The 22,619-nt window shown below is 33.8% G+C and overlaps 1 pseudogene and 3 gene segments (V, D, J or C); all 4 read right to left on the minus strand.

Annotated features, from left to right (window-relative positions):
• Positions 1-5,219: 5,219 nt before the first annotated feature.
• LOC122148807 lies at positions 5,220-5,986 on the minus strand. The segment is given in 2 exon segments: positions 5,220-5,608; positions 5,692-5,986. Coding segments are annotated over 2 exon segments (357 nt in total).
• Positions 5,987-11,697: 5,711 nt separating this feature from the next.
• LOC122147046 lies at positions 11,698-12,420 on the minus strand (annotated as a pseudogene).
• A 2,854-nt stretch (positions 12,421-15,274) lies between these two features.
• On the minus strand, positions 15,275-15,839 carry LOC109078893. The segment is given in 2 exon segments: positions 15,275-15,627; positions 15,726-15,839. Coding segments are annotated over 2 exon segments (444 nt in total).
• A 3,876-nt stretch (positions 15,840-19,715) lies between these two features.
• On the minus strand, positions 19,716-20,429 carry LOC122147005. The segment is given in 2 exon segments: positions 19,716-20,063; positions 20,237-20,429. Coding segments are annotated over 2 exon segments (357 nt in total).
• Between the last annotated feature and the right edge of the window lie 2,190 nt (positions 20,430-22,619).

Below are 22,619 nucleotides of genomic sequence, written 5' to 3' on the forward strand. Positions count from 1 at the left end.
GTCTATTAGTTTATGTATGAGCCAAATTTGTCTATGAAGTGACTCATCATTCCTTAGTGCATTGATCTTTAAAAAGTTTTACCATAAGCATAAAAATATAATGCAAATGTGAAGAATATTTTGGGCCAGATATTAAAAAAACAGGGCAATCCCATAAAAGCACAGATTTGTGTGGAAAGTTCAGTGAGTGGTCTACTGACAGTGTGCAAATTGAAGAACACAGACACAGACAGTGCATTTCCACAATGACCAGTGCAACAAAGAGCAGCGCAAATTAGCAGCTATTGCAGCCATGTCAAGCGCAAAATGTGTTAAGGTGTGCATTTTGTCAATCGCAAACTTTAGTAAATCACACTGCAATCACTTTTATGCACATTCATAGTACACATTCACAAAGGATTTTAATAGCAGTAGCCATATTTATGCTGATTATATTATCTTAACTGCATGAACAATAGCAAATCATCTGAAACCTGTCACGATGATTAGCTGGAGTGCCCATAAACGCCAAAAAAGGGCACTCCACTCAGGACTCTAGCATTTTTGTTTCCATCCCCCTTTTTCGAAACTCCTTTTCCCATCCTGCCTCATTCCTGGGACTGATTGCACACACACACACACACACACACACACACACCTGCATCTAATTACACACACCTGCAGCTAATACACACACACGCATATAAGCAGCACAATCACTCTCAGTCTGGATGAAGTATTATTTAGTTCTGTCTAGTGTTTCCGATCGGTTTCCCGTGTTTGTTCCTTCCGTGTCTTATCTTGGATTGTTTATGCTGACTCTGATTCTCTGCTGCCTGCCCCGACCTCTGCTTGTTACTGTTACTGATTCTGGATATCCCTGACATACCTGACGCCGTTCCTGATTACTGCCTGTCTGACCATTCTCTTAATAAAGTTCTGCATATGGATCCGAACGTCTCTGACTCCTCGTTACAAAACCAACAGTAGGGGAATATTTATACAAAATGAAATGCAACTAAACTGTAAAATTTGATAATGTAAACAATGTAAACTTTTTAAGTGAAATAAACCTACTAAAATAGAGTACATTTATGGATGAAAGGGGTTTTATAAATGAAATCATAGACTAAGCAAAAAAAAAAATTGCATGTAATATATGCTGTTGCATTGTTGGAGTTCTTGTATAAGTGTTGAGTGTGTTTCAGTCACTGTGGGCTGCAGAGCACAGTAGTACACAGCAGAGTCAGACACACGCACATCCTGGATTGTCAGTGGAACTGAAGTTTTGCTAAGATTCGCATGGAATCTCTCTTTGAATTCCTCCTCACTGTTTCCAGATTTAGAAAATTTATTTAGCATGTATTTGGGGTTTCCACTGACTTTCTGCTGGTACCAGAAGAGAGTTGGGGTGTTATAAGCAGTATGATATGTACAGTTGATCGTTACACTATCACCTTCAAAAGCAGTTTGAATCCTTGTATGCTGATCAACTTTCTCTTGGGAATTACATCCTAAAATTGAATAAAAACATTATGAATGAAAAAGAAAGCAAAAAATATGCACATACACAGATAATTTTAAATATATTTGAAAATAATCATTATTTGAAAATGCTACTCACCCCAGATATACAAAACTAAGATCACAATGGCACTTTTCCACAGTGCCATTATATACAAATGAAATCACCAACTCTTGAAAAATGTGCAGAGATGTTGTGATCCTCTTCCTCCTTCTGCATCTGTTAAAGCAGCAGTAAATTCAAATCACTTGGTCTGACTGCTGGGAGGAGCCTGTGCTACAGTGAGTGTCAGTGAAGACTAATATTGTTTATATGTAAAACCATATCACTTAATTATGTCTATGGATACAGTTATTAATCTTATAATATACATGCAGTATGCATCCACTCATTTGATTAGCTTATATTACTTAATTCACTGAAGCACACTGTACAGTTTCTTGTTACACTTCTCTGAATTATTTAAATGATTGGTCAAACGTTGCATTCAGCACCAGTATTATATTTCCTAATATTTACTATCATCCATAGCAATGCTGTATAGTCCGATACAGACTCTCTTGTTCGAAACAAAGGCAACTGGCACTATCATGCGTCTCAGTTATCAATGGTCTTGAAAATTATCTTAGATGACTTCAGTATTAAGATTACTATTAAATTGTTGCAGTGTTCATCTTGTTCTGTATGTTGTCATGGATATTCATAGTTACTGGTAAAATTATAAAATAAACTCTACTCAAACTTTAACTTTAACAATACATATTTGTTACATTTAACAGTTATTTACCAAGGACTGCAGCCATTAAAAGTAAATTTCTTATTCGAATTAACATAATTTATGTACAGCAGGCAATGTTAGTCTAATATTTTTTCTAATAAACAGTTGTTTGCAGAAGTTACTTTGAAGTTGGCTATGAACACAATGCGCAAACAATTCTGTTGTTCATTGCTGCAGTTCCCAGTGAATCTCTGAGAACACTGCCATCTAATGGCAAATTATACCAGCACAGTGTATTACACATGATAATCCACTAAACATAAACTTTAGGCTACTTTTGTGTAGATTTCATGTTAAGAATATTAGCTTTGAATGTTGCATTTGAGTTACGTTTTTTGTTTATCTGCAGTTTTACATCCGTAGTTTTTATTTATTTATTTATTTTATTTACCTATTAATTATACTCTGCATATTAATAGAGTTGTTCTTAGTCTTTTTCTAAGTGTATCTTTCTTTTTTCACTAGACACTTTTTTTTTTTTTTTTTTTACAAAAATTATTGAGTTTCCTGTGACTGTGGGCTGCAGGGCACTGTAGTACAGAGCAGAATCTGATACAGCAGCCAAGAAGATGATTAGACCCACATGTTTGATTTCTTAGCTTCTGAATATAGACATATAGTTTGGGCTCAGATTTTCTGGAATATTCAGTGATAAGAAATAAAAACTCTGCTTGTGCTTGAGGATACTGGTGATACCACTGGATAATAACACTAGTGCCACTAGTGAGACTGTAAAGAAAGTTTTTTACAGAAAGTTTTTCTGGAAACCAAGGTTGTATTGTGTCACCAAACTAATTTCCTGTGAAAAAGAAAAGGACCCTAATTAATCAAACAATAAAACATATATGTATACACTTTATAAAGCTAAATTAATTTTTTCCATAATAACCAGATTTTTTCCATAATAACCATATTGACTGAATGAATATTTCTTACCCATAAAATTATTATACAGGTGAAGAGAACCATGATGTCCTTACAGAAATAGTGATGACAACAATAGTATCTGAATAACTGTAACTGTATCACTCTGTCTCACATGCTCAACCATAAGCTCCACCCACTGCTGCTGGAGTGTGTTTATTCTAGTGAAAACATAATGATGTCAAAAACTGCACATTTCAGAGCTCTTTCAGAGCTGTGTATTTCTTGTCAGGATGTTTATGTGTTTCAGTCACTGTGGGCTGCAGAGCACAGTAGTAAACAGCAGAGTCAGACACACGCAGATCCTGGATTGACAGAGAAACTGAGCTTGAGGATTTGTTGAGATCAGCATGAAATCTTTCTTCAAATTCTTTTTCACTGCTGCTTGATCCAGTCGTGAGTTTACGGAGCATGTAAACTGGGAATCCATTGGTTTTATGTTGGTACCAGTAAAGATAAGGGTATTGGTCACTGGTACTGTAAGTGCAGTGAAGTTTAACCATCTCATGTTCAGAAGCCGTTTGGACTCTTTTTGGCTGATTAACAGAATCTTGTGTATTGCACTCTGTCAGGAAATATAAAAATGTAACAAATTCATTTTCATATATATTCTTATGTTAGGATAATATAAATTTGTTACATTTAACAGTTAAATTACTTACCAAGAACTGCAGCCATTAGAAGTAAATTCCTCACCCAGATCAACATAGTTTGTGCACAGCAGGCAATATTACTCTGAACTTTACAAGCACACAGTTGTTTGTAGACGTTACACATACAGCAGGAACTTAAATGAGTAGGTTACACCAGCATCTTAGATTATGCCACACAGTGGCCAACTTTTGAAATGACATATAATTTGAAATAATACTATATGTAAAAAAAGTGGTGTTGCTTTTCGCCATATATAATGTATGTGACTTTGATTTGCTGAGGACTATATTTGAGACAATACTCTGCGTGTCAGAGGGAGAACAAGCTCTGAAGTCACTGCCAAAGCCATGAAAATAAAAACCCACAAGACTAAGCGATAATATAAAATAACCTGGATGCTGCTGGAGAGTCAACAGAGTATTTAGTGTATTTAGTGTTTTTCTTCAATCACAGTTTGAATGTTATTTTGAGCTTTACTCACAACAGCATACCATCACTTGAAACAATTTATCTGCCTCAGTGTTAACCATAAATGATATGTTATACAATTGTTCATTTTGGAAGACAGTTCTGCTTCACACAGCCTTAAATCAAGAAAACACTATTATTAAATTGTATTGAAATCATTCAATGGAATGAAATCATACAAGCAATATAATAATGATTGCATGAGCACTACTGTTCATTTTAGTTTGTTGACTCTGTCAATATGATTTTATTACAGGTTTTTAAATATCAAACAATATTTTAAATAAACAGTCACATAAATTATATCTGGACATAATGTTAAAGGGTTACTCCACTCCAAAATGAAAATTTTGTCATTAATCACTTACCCCCATGTCGTTCTAAACCTGTATAAGCTCCATTCGTCTTCGGACCACAATTTAAGATATTTTGGATGAAAACCTGGAGAATTGAGACTGTCCCATAGACTGCCAAATAAATAACAGTGTCAAGGTCCAGAAAAGTATGAAAGTTGTTGTCAGAATACTCCATCTGCCATCAGACGTGCAATCTGGGTTATATGAAGCGACGGGAACACTTTTGTAAGCAAAGAAAATAAAATAACAAATTTCCTTTACAAATAAAATATTAATATTAAAACAGAGTGATATCTCAGCACCCATTAAACAAATCAGCCTCCCTCTAATTGCTCCCTGTTTTTTTACTTACATGACAAGCAATTAAGATGTTATATTAAGAATGTATTTGTGCATTAATGGAACCACATAGGTTGTGATATCTTAACATACTGTCAATACTTCATGTACATTTTTTAACAGGCCTGATTCAACCTCTTACAGGTGTGACCACATATTTTATTACATTCAGAGCTGGATAGATTGTGGTTTTGATTGTGGTTTTTCAGTAGAATTTTCAAAGTGAAAAGAGCTTCAGGTTTTTGTACAACATTCTTCATATTTTGTATCACTGGGCTACTACTCTTAGAGCACAATAATAGAGAGCTGAATCTGACAGACGTACATCAGTAATACTAAGTTCAGTGGATGTACGTGTTGCAGTCAGTTGAAACCGATCATCAGAGGTGTCTTCGTAATCATCTGCTGACCTTGCGTTTTTGAGTAATAAATACTCAGGTTCTCTGTTGGGATACTGTCTGTACCAGTAAAGCCAAATATATTCACTACTTGTACTATAAGAGCAAGTTAGCTTGACAGTTTCTCTTTCTTCAGTGTTTTTGTCTGTTCCTTTATCTGGATCAATGTTGTCTCCAGCCACCAAACCTGTCAACAAAAAGCACAAATGAACTGATTTTTGATTTGTGAAAGTTGATTTATATTTTAATTATAATTTATATTGCTAATACCTGTTCCCACAATGAGAATCAGTATTAAGCATTTGTCCATGTTCAATCAGATCAGCTCAGTTCTCTGTTGAGGCTCTCAGTGCTCTGAGCTGTAAGTCACTGCAGATCAGTCACAAACACACACAGGAACTTCCTCCTCCTTAACTGTGCTAGGTAACTTGACTACTTTATTAGAGAATGTAGTACATAAAAATGAGTGTTTCCATCAAAAGCAACACGAGGAGCATGATATTTAAATCATTTTGATGAAGTTTTGATTCAACACTGTGCACAAAACATTACAGTGTAGTATTTCTAAAAAAAAAAAAAAAAGAAAGAAATCAACTCAATAAGCGCCAGTATACAGCCAACTATGGCCAATGAAATATACTGCACACCTTACACTGACCTTTACCCCCAAGGCTTTTAAGGCTATAATGGCTTTGCCAGTTTCCTCATATTTATTATGAGCATGGGAATATTAAGTAATGAAAACCTAAATAATATATAATTTTTATTTACAGGTTTATGTTTTCTGTTACATAATTTTGAATACTGTATATAAGTTTAAATTTTCAGTATAATTTGCACAATATAAATTTGTAACATAATGTTATAGTGTGATCTGTTCTCTTATTATATAGTATTTTGATGCATAGCCTTATCTCCATGTGAAAGTGTACACTGCCGTCCTGTGGCAGACATGAACCTGCACTATTTATTGCACATTTGAGATATTTTGTTGTTTGATGGTTTTCTGAATTACAGGTATTAAAAAGAAGCTTCATCTGGATTTAATGTAAGATGTGAGATCTGAGTCCCTTCTCTTTTTTTACTTCAAGAAAAAAAAGAATCTTTATTTTGAAGGAATAATTTTTCTTGGGGGGCTGGCTCATTAATGCTAACAATTATGTGAAACACATTTTCTGTCTGTAATATTGTTGATATGAATTCTAAATACACATATTTATATGTACTGTAAATGAGGAAGCTTTGGGTTTTTTGGAAGGGTTACACAATTAAAGAGCTTAACAATACTTTTTTGCAGAAAACACATTTACAACCCCAAACACTTTTGAGTGTTTTTTCCTTTCTGAAAATTTTTTTTGCTACTCTGTTCCTTTTATATATATGTCTCACTGGTTTTGATTTGGTTTTCATAATAAGAGCTTCAAAGTGAAAATGCCTTGTAGTTTTTGTACGACTTGTTTCTTGTTTCAAAACTACAGGATAATGTAGTATTGGAACCCTCCTCAGCAAAAACATCTGTTTTGTTTGGTTTAATGACATTCCCAAAGACAGCAGCTGAAAAAGAAGAGGTATATTCATATTTGTGTACATTTTTATTTTATTTTTAATAATCAAACAAATAAACAAACAAATGAATACACATACCGGTTGAGGCACACAACAGAATAATTGAATGAAGATCCATTATACAATTGTTCACTCTGAGAAGAGTCTGAATCATTTCAACAATAGTCTCTGTGTGAGACATAATTAAATCATGTCAGATCCATGAACACTGAGTTCCTCCTCTCTGAGCCATTTTATTCACACCTAGGTAAAAAAAAAAAAAGAGCCAGTTACACCCCTGCAATGCATTTGATGAATCTAAATGCTACATTAAAAAAAAAAAAACTTTGCTAGTATTTCAAACAGGTAATTCAGTTTTACATTCCCAATATGATATCTAACCCATACCACAGTGCTATTTTTAAATAATAAAACATGGTACAGCTGTGGTCAAAAAACACAATTTAAAGACTGGCTTCATTTCACGAGTTTGAATTTTAATCACAACATTATTAATTTGAATGAAAATCCATAAAATTCAAAGTAACTGAACAATTTTATTTTTTACATTTTGAAATCTATTTTCATGTGCCAGAGATAAAGAGAAATAGTTTAACACCCATCTATACTTACCCAAAAATGCATAACTAAGATAAAAACTAAGAATTTTAGAATGATCATTCTGAAAGAAAAGTAGAGACAAAGCTGATACTGACTGAGCCACATGTGTATAATGAAGTTCTAAATTAAGTTTGGGAGCCTGATCATTCTGTCATCACAAAAATCAAAAAAATCAATAAAATAACTCACTTATTACTACTGAATTCTGATGTGGTTTACGGTGAATCCTGTTCACATGGTTCATGAATGAATAACTTAAACAAGCTAGTCGGGACATGCATAAAATTATGTCTTTTAGTTCTTCAGTTTGGTTGCACTCAATCTGTGTTTTTTTTTTCATGATAAATATTAACACAATCAGAATATTTTGTTATGAGAGAGTAATTTAATTTAATAAGTCTGTGGAATGCTGAGTGATTTTAGAACCTCATATCAGCAAAATGATATTTATCTGAGTAGCATACTGATTATGCTACTGCATGATGACAATATATTTATATCTGTCTTAAAGCTTCTTCAATAGCACATCAGTCAGTTTTTAATCTTATGCTTAAACTAACACATTCTATTCTGTGGTAGATTAAATATTTCTGAGGAATAACCACATTTTAAAAGTTAGAGTTGGACATCTCCAGAACAAAGAAACAGATAAATAACAATAAAAAAAATATAAATAATATAAAAAATAAGAAATAGATGACTGAATAACCAGTTAAGATAATCCACTGATTTACATTTAGAAAAAGCTACAACCATCAGAACTGCCCTTACCAAAAAGTAGTATACTTCAAGTTTATTTTATTAAGTATACTTAAGTAAAGTTCAAGTATATTTTTAAGTATACTTTATGTAGCAAGTATACAAATATCAGTGTTCTAGTAGTATACTTGTAAGTGTACTGTTTCAATACTCCTTGGGACAAAATTGGCCCACTTTCTAGTATACTTTTAAGTATACTTTAAGTATAACAGTAGTAAGCTTTGAGTACACAACTAGTTTACCTCTGTTTGTAGTCTGTACTGCAATTATACTAAAAGTGAACTTATATGTATACTGATAGTTTACTAATTGAATACTTTGTACACTTTGAAGTATAGTCTCAGTAAACTACTAGTTTAGTAGTTTTATACTACAAGTATACTCAACAGTTTTCTTTAAGTGAACTTTACATTATACTTTAAGTATACTACTATGTCCCTATTTAGGTTTGAATTTGTATATATTTTATTATATAAATATCTGAACATACAAAACATCCAAAGAAAGAACAGGGTATCTGCTTGTAAACAAACAAACAAAAAATATTCTAACTTCATGCATTCTTTTTAAAACACTTTAATGTGGGTAAGTTTCATAAAAAATAAAGAAATAACATTTTGAACAAAAAGCTGAAAAAAGACTTATGAATTTGATTCAGAATGATAATTAAAATGTAGATGGAGTCGACCAACACCCCAAAGCTTGACTGTAATTATTACCTCTTCATCAGTCAACATTTTATTCCATAACGTTACAGTGATGTTTCATGTCAGATGATCGTGTTACATGTGTTAGTATCTGGTGTTTCTTTTTTTCTCCTTCACTCTTCTTCACTTTTTGTTTTTTTTTTATTTTAATTTTTTTGGAAATTCTGTACAGAAGATGTGTACTTGCGCCCTCTACCATAATAATGAAAACACGGATTCTAGGAGTATAGATCAAATATATTTAGAATTTCTGTAAGAATAAGTCAAGTATACTTAAATGTCATTTTAAGTATATTTCTGAGAAGTACATAAAAAGTAAACTAAAAGCACACTTTCCTATTTTTAGTTTAAAAGAAGTATACTAATAGCACACTTGAATAAACTTCTTTTTCGTAAGGGTGACTGAATGATGAAGGTTCTTGTGTGAGTGTTGAGTGTGTTTCAGTCACTGTGGGCCTCAGAACACAGTAGTACACAGCAGAGTCAGACACACTCAGACTCTTGATTGTCAGAGGAAATGATTTTGAAGATGTGTCGATAAATGCATTAAATCTGTCTTTGAACTCTTTGTCTTCATCTCCGGTCTTACCAACTCTGTTGAGCATATATTTAGGGACTTTGTTTACTTTTTGCTGATACCAAAAGAGAGTCGGGGTGTACGAAGTTTGATATGTACAGTTGATTATTACAGTTCCACCTTCATAAGCAGTCTGAACTCTTGTTTTCTGCTCAACGCTGTCCTGTGATTCTATTCCTGTAGAACCAAATCATGAACATCAGTAAATGATAAACATTCAAAATAACTTTGTAGCGTACTGAAAAGAATACTCACAAAAAAAATATTACTTACGCCAGACATAAATGAAAACAATAATAGTTTGTTTTATCCACTGTGTCATTTTTCCTGCTTTAAGTCTCAAATATCATTTAAATCCAGATCTTGTTCTCACCCTGATCTAGTCTGTGACAGAGTGACTGCAAATACTGTAACGTGCCAAGATCACTAGAGCTACTGAGTTTGCTTGATGTTTCTTTGACTCCTCCCTCTGACTTGGTTCATAGTTTATTTCTACTTTTGTTGTGGTGGACAAGGGTAGACAAACCTTTTGTGCAAATAAACTCAAAATAAATTTTCTACATGTCTTAGAACTGTTTTCCATATTAATTCCACATTATAATTAATTAAGTTGCTTTAAGACTATTTCTGCAAAAAAAAAAAAAAAGGAGCATTTGGAAAATGATATCTGAACTTACTGTTTATTTGAAGTTTTATAACAGGCTTCAATGCAGGTGTTTTCATGTTTTTTATTACACTGGGGCTTGGATGGATTTTGGTTTTGATTGTGGTTTTTACTATATAAGTTTAAAGTGAAAAGAGCTTCAGGTTTTTGTATGACATGTCTCATGTTTTGTATCACTGGGCTGCTACTCTTAGAGCACAATAATAGAGAGCTGAATCTGACAGACGTACATCAGTAATAGTGAGTTCAGTGGATGTACGTGATGCAGTCGACTGAAACCGAGAATCAGAGGTGTGTGCATCACTCGCTGACCATATGTTTTTGTTTAATAGATATTGTGGTTCTCCATTAGGATACTGTCTGAACCAGTAAAGATAAGTATAATCGCTACTTGTGCTACATGAGCAGCTCAGCTTGACAGTTTCTGTTTCTTGAGAGTTTTTTTCTGTCCCTTTATCTGGCTCAATGCTGTCGCCAGCCACCAAACCTGTCAACAATAAGCACAAATAAACTCATTTTTGTATTGTGAAAGCAAGGTTGACAAAATACTATTGTAGTTATTCAAAAAAAAAAAATGTACCTGTTCCCACAATGAGAATCAGTATGAAGCATCTGTCTATGTTCAATCAGATCAGTTCAGTTCTCTGTTGAGGCTCTCAGTGCTCTGAGCTGTAAGTCACTGCAGATCAGTCACAAACACACACAGGAACGTCATCCTCTCTGAACTTCCTGCTGCTGTTCACTTTCATTCATATGCTTTATTGTATATTGTATATCATTTAAATTTGTTTGATAACTTTTTTCCCCACCATATTTCATATAATTGTTCAAAAGTACCAGAAAAAGACTTTTAGTTCTGAATTGGTTTTATATATTACTGATCTTCCTTCAGTTTCAGTTGCATGTCTGGCTGATCAATCACATCCTATATGATCTGACATTCTGTAAAAATGTAAGAACATTAAATATAAAATTATGTTTACAATGGAAAATGTAGTTCTTTTAAATGCATACCAAGAATGAATATTTTGAAGAGAAATATATTCCCCAACCTGTGTGACTCGACTGTGTCAATGCTGAATACACCTTGAAGATAAAGCAGTGAACTTGCTGTATTCTCACAGGTAATCATGAGTACCTACTGCCCTCTTATGGTTAACAGCAAATACTGCATAAACAAAACAGTGACACTTCACAGTTTGGAAGATTAAAAAGAATTCGACTCACTTTAGAATGTTACATTATTTTTTTTTATCCTTTCTTCTTCTTCTTTGCTTTAGATTAGGAAACATTTGTATACCAACTATGTGCAAAATAAAATAACAAAAAGTACTGAATCTAAATCATAGCTGTATATACCAGCTTCGACCTCACAGTTTTTCTCTCTGTTTGTCTCTTGTCTCTCATTGTAGCAGGTTTTTGTAGAGAGCTGATGTGTTTCCTGACACTGTGGGCTGCAGAGCACAGTAGTACAGAGCAGAGTCTGATACAGCAGCAGAGGAGATCTTCAGATCCACATGATCTTTTTGTATTGTTAACAGTGAATCTTGGATCTACATCAGACTCTTTAGCTCCTTTTGCACTACTGTAGGTAAGTACTAGAAATTCAGGTTTTGATCTTCCATACTGACGGTACCAGTAGAGATAATCATTAACTCCAGATGCAGTATAATTACAAGACAATGTAACACTTGAACCTTCCTCAGCAAAAACATCTGTTTTGTTTGGTTTAATGACATTCCCAAAGACAGCAGCTGAAAAAGCAGAGGCACATTTGTAAATTTGTAGTGTTTTTTTATTTTGTTTTTAATAAATACCCGAATAACCAAGAAAATAAATAGGCCTATACATACCGGTTGAGACACAGAACAGAATAACTGAAAGAAGATTCATTGTACAAGTGTTCACTCTGAGAAGAGTCAGACTGAATCATTTCAACAACAGTCTCTGTCAGACATAATTAGATCATGTCAGATGTAAGTCCCTCCTCTTTTGACACTTCAAGACAAAAGGAAACTTTATTTGGAGGGAATGGTATTTCATGGAGCCTGCCTCGTTATTGCTACCATTATGTGAAAATAATTTTCTGTCCATTATTGTTAAGATTAATTCTAAGTAGTAATAATTCTAAGTGCATATATAGTGGATTTTTTTTTTTATATAATAGGTTAAAATTAACTTTAGTCACATTTTAGTGTCGTTTAATAAAAAATAAAGAAATAACATTTTGAACAAAAAGCTGAAAAAAGACTTATGAATTTGATTCAGAATGATAATCAAACGTAGATGGAGTCGACCAACACCCCAAAGCTTGACTGTAATTATTACCTCTTCATCAGTCAACATTTTATTCCATAACGTTACAGTTTTGATGATGTTTCATGTCAGATGATCGTGTTACATGTGTTAGTATCTGGTGTTTCTTTTTTTCTTCTTCACTTGTGGTTTTTTTTTGTTTGTTTTTTTTGGAAATTCTGTACAGAAGATGTGTACTTGCGCCCTCTACCATAATAATGAAAACACGGATTCTAGGAGTAAAGATCAAATATATTTAGAATTTTTGAAAGAATAAGTCAAGTATACTTAAATGTCATTTTAAGTATATTTCTGAGAAGTACATAAAGCCCATTTCTTAGAAGTACATAAAAAGTAAACTAAAAGCATACTTTCTTATTTTTAGTTTAAAAGAAGTATACTAATAGCACACTGGAATAAACTTCTTTTTCATAAGGGTGACTGAATGATGAAGGTTTTGTGTGAGTGTTGAGTGTGTTTCAGTCACTGTGGGCCTCAGAACACAGTAGTACACAGCAGAGTCAGACACACTCAGACTCTTGATTGTCAGAGGAAATGATTTTGAAGATGTGTCGATATATGCATTAAATCTGTCTTTGAACTCTTTGTCTTCATCTCCGGTCTTACCAACTCTGTTGAGCATATATTTAGGGACTTTGTTTACTTTTTGCTGATACCAAAAGAGAGTCGGGGTGTACGAAGTTTGATATGTACAGTTGATTATTACAGTTCCACCTTCATAAGCAGTCTGAACTCTTGTTTTCTGCTCAACGCTGTCCTGTGATTCTATTCCTGCAGAACCAAATCATGAACATCAGTAAATGATAAACATTCAAAATAACTTTGTAGCGTACTTAAAAGAATACTCACAAAAAAAAATATTACTTACGCCAGACATAAATGAAAACAATAATAGTTTGTTTTATCCAGTGTGTCATTTTTCCTGCTTAAAGTCTCAAATATCATCTAAATCCAGATCTTGTTCTCACCCTGATCTAGTCTGTGACAGAGTGACTGCAAATACTGTAACGTGCCAAGATCACTAGAGCTACTGAGTTTGCTTGATGATGTTTCTTTGACTCCTCCCTCTGACTTGGTTCATAGTTTATTTCTACTTTTGTTGTGGTGGACAAGGGTAGACAAACCTTTTGTGCCCATAAACTCAAAATAAATTTTCTGCCTGTCTTAGAACTGTTTTCCATATTAATTCCACATTATAATTAAGTTGCTTGAAGTTACTATTTCTGCAAAAAAAAAAAAAAGGAGCATTTGGAAAATGATATCTGAACTTACTGTTTATTTGAAGTTATATAACAGGCTTCAATGCAGGTCTTTTCAAGTTTTTTTATTACACTGTGGCTTGGATGGATTTTGGTTTTGATTGTGGTTTTTACTACATAAGTTCAAAGTGAAACGAGTTTCAGGTTTTTGTATAACATTTCTCATGTTTTGTATCACTGGGCTGCTACTAACAGAGCACAATAATAGAGAGCTGAATCTGACAGACGTACACCAGTAATAGTGAGTTCAGTGGATGTACGTGATGCAGTCGACTGAAACCGAGGATCAGAGGTGTGTGCATCACTAGCTGACCGTACGTTTTTGTTTAATAGATATTGTGGTTCTCCATTAGGATACTGTCTGAACCAGTAAAGATAAGTATAATCGCTATATGCTACATGAGCAGCTCAGCTTGACAGTTTCTGTTTCTTGAGAGTTTTTTTTCTGTCCCTTTATCTGGCTCAATGCTGTCGCCAGCCACCAAACCTGTCAACAATAAGCACAAATAAACTCATTTTTTGAATTGTGAAAGCAAGGTTGACAAAATACTATTGTAGTTATTCAAAAAAAAAAAATGTACCTGTTCCCACAATGAGAATCAGTATGAAGCATCTGTCCATGTTCAATCAGATCAGTTCAGTTCTCTGTTGAGGCTCTCAGTGCTCTGAGCTGTAAGTCACTGCAGATCAGTCACAAACACACACAGGAACGTCATCCTCTCTGAACTTCCTGCATCTGTTCACTTTCATTCATATGCTTTATTGTATATTGTATATCATTTAAATTTGTTTGATAACTTTTTTCCCCACCATATTTCATATAATTGTTCAAAAGTACCAGAAAAAGACTTTTAGTTCTGAATTGGTTTTATATATTACTGATCTTCCTTCAGTTTCAGTTGCATGTCTGGCTGATCAATCACATCCTATATGATCTGACATTCTGTAAAGATGCAGGAACAGAAATATAAAATGATGTTAACAACTGAAAATGTAGTTCTTTTAAATGCATACCAAAAATTAATATTTTGAGGAGAAATATATTCCCCAACCTGTGTGACTCGACTGTGTCAATGTTGAATACACCTTGAAGATAAAGCAGTGAACTTGCTGTATTCTCACAGTTAATAATGAGTACATACTGCCCTCTTATGGTTAACGGCAAATATTGCATAAACAAAACAGTGACGCTTCATTGTTTGGAAGATTAAAAAGAATTCGACTCACTTTAGAATGTTACATTATTTTTTTTATCCTTTTTTCTTCTTCTTCTTTGCTTTAGATTAGGAAACATTTGTATACCAACTATGTGCAAAATAAAATAACAAAAAGTACTGAATCTAAATCATAGCTGTATATACCAGCTTCGACCTCACAATTTTTCTCTCTGTTTGTCTCTTGTCTCTCATTGTAACAGGTTTTTGTAGAGAGCTGATGTGTTTCCTGACACTGTGGGCTGCAGAGCACAGTAGTACAGAGCAGAGTCTGATACAGCAGCAGAGGAGATCTTCAGATCCACATGATCTTTTTTTGTATTGTTAACAGTGAATCTTGGATCTACATCAGACTCTTTAGCTCCTTTTGCACTACTGTAGGTAAGTACAAGAAATTCAGGTTTTGATCTTCCATACTGACGGTACCAGTAGAGATAATCTGTAGCTCCAGATGCAGAATAATTACAAGACAATGTAACGCTTGAACCTTCCTCAGCAAAAACATCTGTTTTGTTTGGTTTAATGACATTCCCAAAGACAGCAGCTGAAAAAGAAGAGGCACATTTGTAAATTTGTAGTGTTTTTTATTTTGTTTTTAATAAATACCCGAATAACCAAGAAAATAAATAGGCCTATACATACCGGTTGAGACACAGAACAGAATAACTGAAAGAAGATTCATTGTACAAGTGTTCACTCTGAGAAGTGGAGCCTGCCTCGTTATTGCTACCATTATGTGAAAATAATTTTCTGTCCATTATTGTTAAGATTAATTCTAAGTAGTAATAATTCTAAGTGCATATATAGTGGATTTTTTTTTTTTTTATAATAGGTTAAAATTAACTTTAGTCACATTTTAGTGTCGTTTAATAAAAAATAAAGAAATAACATTTTGAACAAAAAGCTGAAAAAAGACTTATGAATTTGATTCAGAATGATAATCAAACGTAGATGGAGTCGACCAACACCCCAAAGCTTGACTGTAATTATTACCTCTTCATCAGTCAACATTTTATTCCATAACGTTACAGTTTTGATTATGTTTCATGTCAGATGATCGTGTTACATGTGTTAGTATCTGGTGTTTCTTTTTTTTCTTCTTCACGTGTGTTTTTTTTTTTATTTTATTTTTGGAAATTCTGTACAGAAGATGTGTACTTTCGCCCTCTACCATAATAATGAAAACACGGATTCTAGGAGTAAAGATCAAATATATTTAGAATTTTTGAAAGAATAAGTCAAGTATACTTAAATGTCATTTTAAGTATATTTCTGAGAAGTACATAAAGCCCATTTCTTAGAAGTACATAAAAAGTAAACTAAAAGCATACTTTCTTATTTTTAGTTTAAAAGAAGTATACTAATAGCACACTTGAATAAACTTCTTTTTCATAAGGGTGACTGAATGATGAAGGTTTTTGTGTGAGTGTTGAGTGTGTTTCAGTCACTGTGGGCCTCAGAACACAGTAGTACACAGCAGAGTCAGACACACTCAGACTCTTGATTGTCAGAGGAACTGATTTTGAAGATGTGTCGATATATGCATTAAATCTGTCTTTGAACTCTTCGTCTTCATCTCCGGTCTTACCAACTCTGTTGAGCATATATTTAGGGACTTTGTTTACTTTTTGCTGATACCAAAAGAGAGTCGGGGTGTACGAAGTTTGATATGTACAGTTGATTATTACAGTTCCACCTTCATAAGCAGTCTGAACTCTTGTTTTCTGCTCAACGCTGTCCTGTGATTCTATTCCTGCAGAACCAAATCATGAACATCAGTAAATGATAAACATTCAAAATAACTTTGTAGCGTACTTAAAAGAATACTCACAAAAAAAAAATATTACTTACGCCAGACATAAATGAAAACAATAATAGTTTGTTTTATCCAGTGTGTCATTTTTCCTGCTTAAAGTCTCAAATATCATCTAAATCCAGATCTTGTTCTCTCACCCTGATCTAGTCTGTGACAGAGTGACTGCAAATACTGTAACGTGCCAAGATCACTAGAGCTACTGAGTTTTGCTTGATGATGTTTCTTTGACTCCTCCCTCTGACTTGGTTCATAGTTTATTTCTACTTTTGTTGTGGTGGACAAGGGTAGACAAACCTTTTGTGCCCATAAACTCAAAATAAATTTTCTCCCTTTCTTAGAACTGTTTTCCATATTAATTCCACATTATAATTAATTAAGTTGCTTTAAGACTATTTCTGCAAAAAAAAAAAAAAAAAAAAAAAGGAGCATTTGGAAAATGATATCTGAACTTACTGTTTATTTGAAGTTATATAACAGGCTTCAATGCAGGTCTTTTCAAGTTTTTTATTACACTGTGGCTTGGATGGATTTTGGTTTTGATTGTGGTTTTTACTACATAAGTTCAAAGTGAAACGAGCTTCAGGTTTTTGTATAACATTTCTCATGTTTTGTATCACTGGGCTGCTACTAATAGAGCACAATAATAGAGAGCTGAATCTGACAGACGTACACCAGTAATAGTGAGTTCAGTGGATGTACGTGATGCAATCGACTGAAACCGAGGATCAGAGGTGTGTGCATCACTAGCTGACCGTACGTTTTTGTTTAATAGATATTGTGGTTCTCCATTAGGATACTGTCTGAACCAGTAAAGATAAGTATAATCGCTACTTGTGCTACATGAGCAGCTCAGCTTGACAGTTTCTTTTTCTTGAGAGTTTTTTTCTGTCCCTTTATCTGGCTCAATGCTGTCGCCAGCCACCAAACCTGTCAACAATAAGCACAAATAAACTCATTTTTGAATTGTGAAAGCAAGGTTGACAAAATACTATTGTAGTTATCTAAAAAAAAATTATGTACCTGTTCCCACAATGAGAATCAGTATGAAGCATCTGTCCATGTTCAATCAGATCAGTTCAGTTCTCTGTTGAGGCTCTCAGTGCTCTGAGCTGTAAGTCACTGCAGATCAGTCACAAACACACACAGGAACGTCATCCTCTCTGAACTTCCTGCGTCTGTTCACTTTCATTCATATGCTTTATATTGTATATCATTTAAATTTGTTTAACTTTTTTTTCCCCACCATATTTCATTGTTCAAAAGTACCAGAAAAAGACTTATAGTTCTGAATTGGTTTTATATATTACTGATCTTCCTTCAGTTTCAGTTGCATGTCTGGCTGATCATTCATATCCCGTATGATCTGACATTCTGTAAAGATGTAGGAACATTAAATATAAAAAATGATGTTAACAACTGAAAATGTAGTTCTTTTAAATGCATACAAAGAATTAATATTTTGAGGAGAAATATATTCCCCAACCTGTGTGACTCGACAGTGTCAATGTTGAATACACCTTGAAGATAAAGCAGTGAACTTGCTGTATTCTCACAGGTAATCATGAGTACCTACTGCCCTCTTATGGTTAACAGCAAATATTGCATAAACAAAACAGTGACGCTTCACTGTTTGATAGATTAAAAAGAATTCGACTCACTTTAGAATGTTACTTTTTTTTTATCCTTTTTTCTTCTTCTTTGCTTTAGATTAGGAAACATTTGTATACCAACTTCTGAAGAAGGTCAGAAGAGAGACAATTTTTGTTTTTCCTCCATGTGCAAAATAAAATAAAAGTATTGAATCTTAAGTGTAAATCATAGCTATATATACCAGCTTCGACCTCACAATTTTTCTCTCTCTTTCTCTGCTGTCTCTCATTGTAGCAGGTTTTTGTAGAGAGTTGATGTGTTTCCTGACACTGTGGGCTGCAGAGCACAGTAGTACAGAGCAGAGTCTGATACAGCAGCAGAGGAGATCTTCAGATCCACTTGTTGTTTTTTTGTATTGTTAACAGTGAATCTTGGATCTACATCAGACTCTTTAGCTCCTTTTGCACTACTGTAGGTAAGTACTAGAAATTCAGGTTTTGATCTTCCATACTGACGGTACCAGTGGAGATAATCATTACCTCCAGATGCAGAATAATTACAAGACAGTGTAACACTTGAACCTTCCTCAGCAAAAACATCTGTTTTGTTTGGTTTAATGACATTCCCAAAGACAGCAGCTGAAAAAGAAGAGGCAAATAAGTAGATTTGTAGTATTTTTATTTAGTTTTTAATAAATACCCGAATAACCAAGAAAATAAATAGGCCTATACATACCGTTTGAGACACAGAACAGAATAACTGAAAGAAGACTCATTGTACAAGTGTTCACTCTGAGAAGAGTCAGACTGAATCATTTCAACAACAGTCTCTGTCAGACATAATTAGATCATGTCAGATGTAAGTCCCTCCTCTTTTGACACTTCAAGACAAAAGGAAACTTTATTTGGAGGGAATGGTATTTCTTGGAGCCTGCCTCATTATTGCTACCATTATGTGAAAATAATTTTCTGTCCATTATTGTTAAGATTAATTCTAATCTAATCATATATATAGTGGAATTTTTATAATAGGTTAAAATTAACCTTAGTCATATTTTAGTGTCAGACAGACTGTCACCATAAGCTGTCACCCAACCAGCCCCCCCCCCCCCCCCTTCCTTTTATAAAACATTTCTTTCGTCAGCACATCCAGGTGTTTGCAGTTATTATCTCACTTTGAGGTTTTGATTTGGTTTTCATAATAAGAGCTTCAAAGTGAAGATGGCTTGTAGTTTTTGTACGACTTGTGTCATGTTTTGTATCACTGGGCTTCAACTCTTAAAGCGCAGTAATAAAGAGCTGAATCTGACACAGACACACTGCTAATAATGAGTTCAGTGGAAATACGAGAAGTGCTTGACTGGAATCGAGGATCAGAGCTGTGCTTAACAGAGTTTGATCGTGCTCCTTCACGTAATAAATATTGAGGATCTCCATTAGGATATTGTCTGTACCAGTACAGACGTACATATTCACTGTCTGAATCATATGAGCAGCTCAGCTTTACAGACTCTCCTTCTGTTTTGATGATGCTCGTCCCTTTATTTGGCTCAATTTTGTCCACAGCTGTAACATCTGCAAACATTAAGCACAATATTAACTTATTTTGTCTTTCTTTAAATGCTGTATATCACTAAAGATATAAATTACAAGTGCTTTGAAAGAAAAACAATAAAATACCATTTAGTGTTTTATAGGTTTCTTAAAGTTGTTGCTAAAAGATCTTAAAGTAATCATAAATGCCACACCTGATGCCATAATGAAAAGCAGCAGCAGCATGTATTTGTTCATGATGAATATGATCAGATCAGTTGTGTGTTGATTTTCTCAGTGCTCTGTGCTCTGACTGTGTGTTACCGAAGCTTTCTGCTGTTCAGTTATCAAGACATTCAGGAACTTCCTGATCTCTGTGAGCTTTGTACCTTCATTAATAGCATGTTTACTGGTGTGATATATGAAAAAAAGACAGACAAAAAAAATGTGCTTTTCAGTCTCTATTCTTATAATATTAAAATATAGTATAAAGTATGAAGTTTGTTAATTTCAATTCCTTATTGAATGTCTGAGAACACTGTTACACATAATAATGGATTGAAATTTAAACAATAGTCCATTATTATGTGGGTTTAATGTAATTAACAATACTAGGATGTTTCAATTTTTTTATGTCACATTGATTTTAAATACGTCATCTTTTTATCTGCTATTTTATGTATGTAGATTCGGATTCATTAGCTTTTTATTAGTTTATTTATTTTCATTCACTTGTCGTTTAACTTATTACATCTGCAGTTTCCAGGTTCTCCTTTAATCTTTGTCTCTGTATCTCTTGCTTGTTCTAATTGGATTAAATAAGGAAAGGTTTTTGAACAGTGTTCTTGTGTTTCCTGTCACTGTGGGCCGCAGAGCACAGTAGTACAGAGCAGAGTCTGATACAGCAGCAGAGGAGATCTCCAGAATCACATGGATTTGTTCCTTTTTTGTTACTTTAACAGAAAATTTTGAATCTACACCAGATACCTCACTTTCTTTTGCAGTGCTGTATGTGGCTACAAGAAATTCAGGTTTTGATCTTCCATATTGACGATACCAGAAGAGATTTTCTGTACCCCCAGAGGAGGAATAACTGCAGGACAGAGTAGCTTTTTGACCTTCAACAGCACCAACATCTGTTGTCTCTGGACTGATGTTATTTCCAAAGACAACAGCTGAAACAGAAGAGAAATGGGAAGCATTTTAGAGAGATTTCAGATAAAAATTCAAAAAAAATCAATCATTCTCTCAATAGAAATACACACCTGCTGAGACACAGAACAGAATAACTGAATGAAGATCCATTGTACAAGTGTTCACTCTGAGAAGAGTCAGACTGAATTCTTTCAACCAGTCTCTGTCAGACACATTAAATCATGTCAGATCTGTGAACACTGAGTCCCTCCTCTCTGAGTTGTATCATTCACACCTGGGTAACAAGAGCATGTGTTTTGTATTATACTGTAATTTAGTCTATATAATAAATAAGCATTTGTATGTTTTCAGTGTGCTCTAAATGCATCTACTATGTTATTCCATAATATACAGTTTGAGGTTGGAAATATATATATGTTCGCGAGATACTCATTAATTATTTCAAATGAGTCAGGCTTTTCAGAATCTAAATAAAAACTTAATAACTAAATGAAAAGTTATTTGAACATTTATTTCTTTCAAATCTTTTTAATTGTTCATATCAAAATAGTATTACTGTACACAATCTTTAACTTTATATCATTGCTTATATACGTTTATTGTTTATAACTAGAACAAGAATATCAGCAGCATAGACTTTATTTGACCATATTTCATAATTCACAGCATGTTTCTGCTCCTGTGTTTTTGTATGTGGTTTGACTTGAGTTTTCTCACAGTGGGCCTCAGAGCACAGTAGTACACAGCAGAGTCAGACACACGCACATCTTGGATTGTCAGTGGAACTGAATCTGATGAAAGTTTAGAGTGAAATCTCTCCTGAAACTCAGTGTCAGTTTCTCCAGTTTCAAACTTATCCCTTCTCAGGATGTATTTAGGAATATCATTTGCTCTCTGAATGTACCAGAAGAGATCTGGAGCTGTTGACGCACTGCTGTATTTACAGTTTAATGTGACTGAATTTCCCTCCAATTCAGTCTGATGTCTTTCTGGCTGGCTGACTGTTTCTTCCCCTCTACATTCTGGAAACATATTAAATTAATTCAAACAAATGACACATCAGACTTATATAAAATGCTCATGGATATGCAAAAATGTTATTGCCATACCTAAATGAAGTACAAAAATAAGAAACAAATTCCTTAGCCATTGCGACATGGTTTCCCTTAATAGTTTGAATAGCTTAGTAGAAATCACAATCCACAGACTGATGGGAGAAGAAACAATATCTTTTTTTCTCTCTCCCTTCTTGAATGTATTTGATAACACATGTAACTCCTCCCATTCTCAAGGTTGGCTGTGTGATATATTCTCTTTGTTACTGCAGTCTCTAGATGTTTTTTGCTCCATTTGACAACCTTACTGAAATTATCATAAAACATGTTAGTGTTGCATATAAATAATTTTCCAAAAGGAATTCATATCCTTAATTCAATTTCATCT

This window comes from Cyprinus carpio, chromosome A2 (genome assembly GCF_018340385.1).
Source record: "Cyprinus carpio isolate SPL01 chromosome A2, ASM1834038v1, whole genome shotgun sequence".
Lineage (NCBI taxonomy): Eukaryota > Metazoa > Chordata > Actinopteri > Cypriniformes > Cyprinidae > Cyprinus > Cyprinus carpio.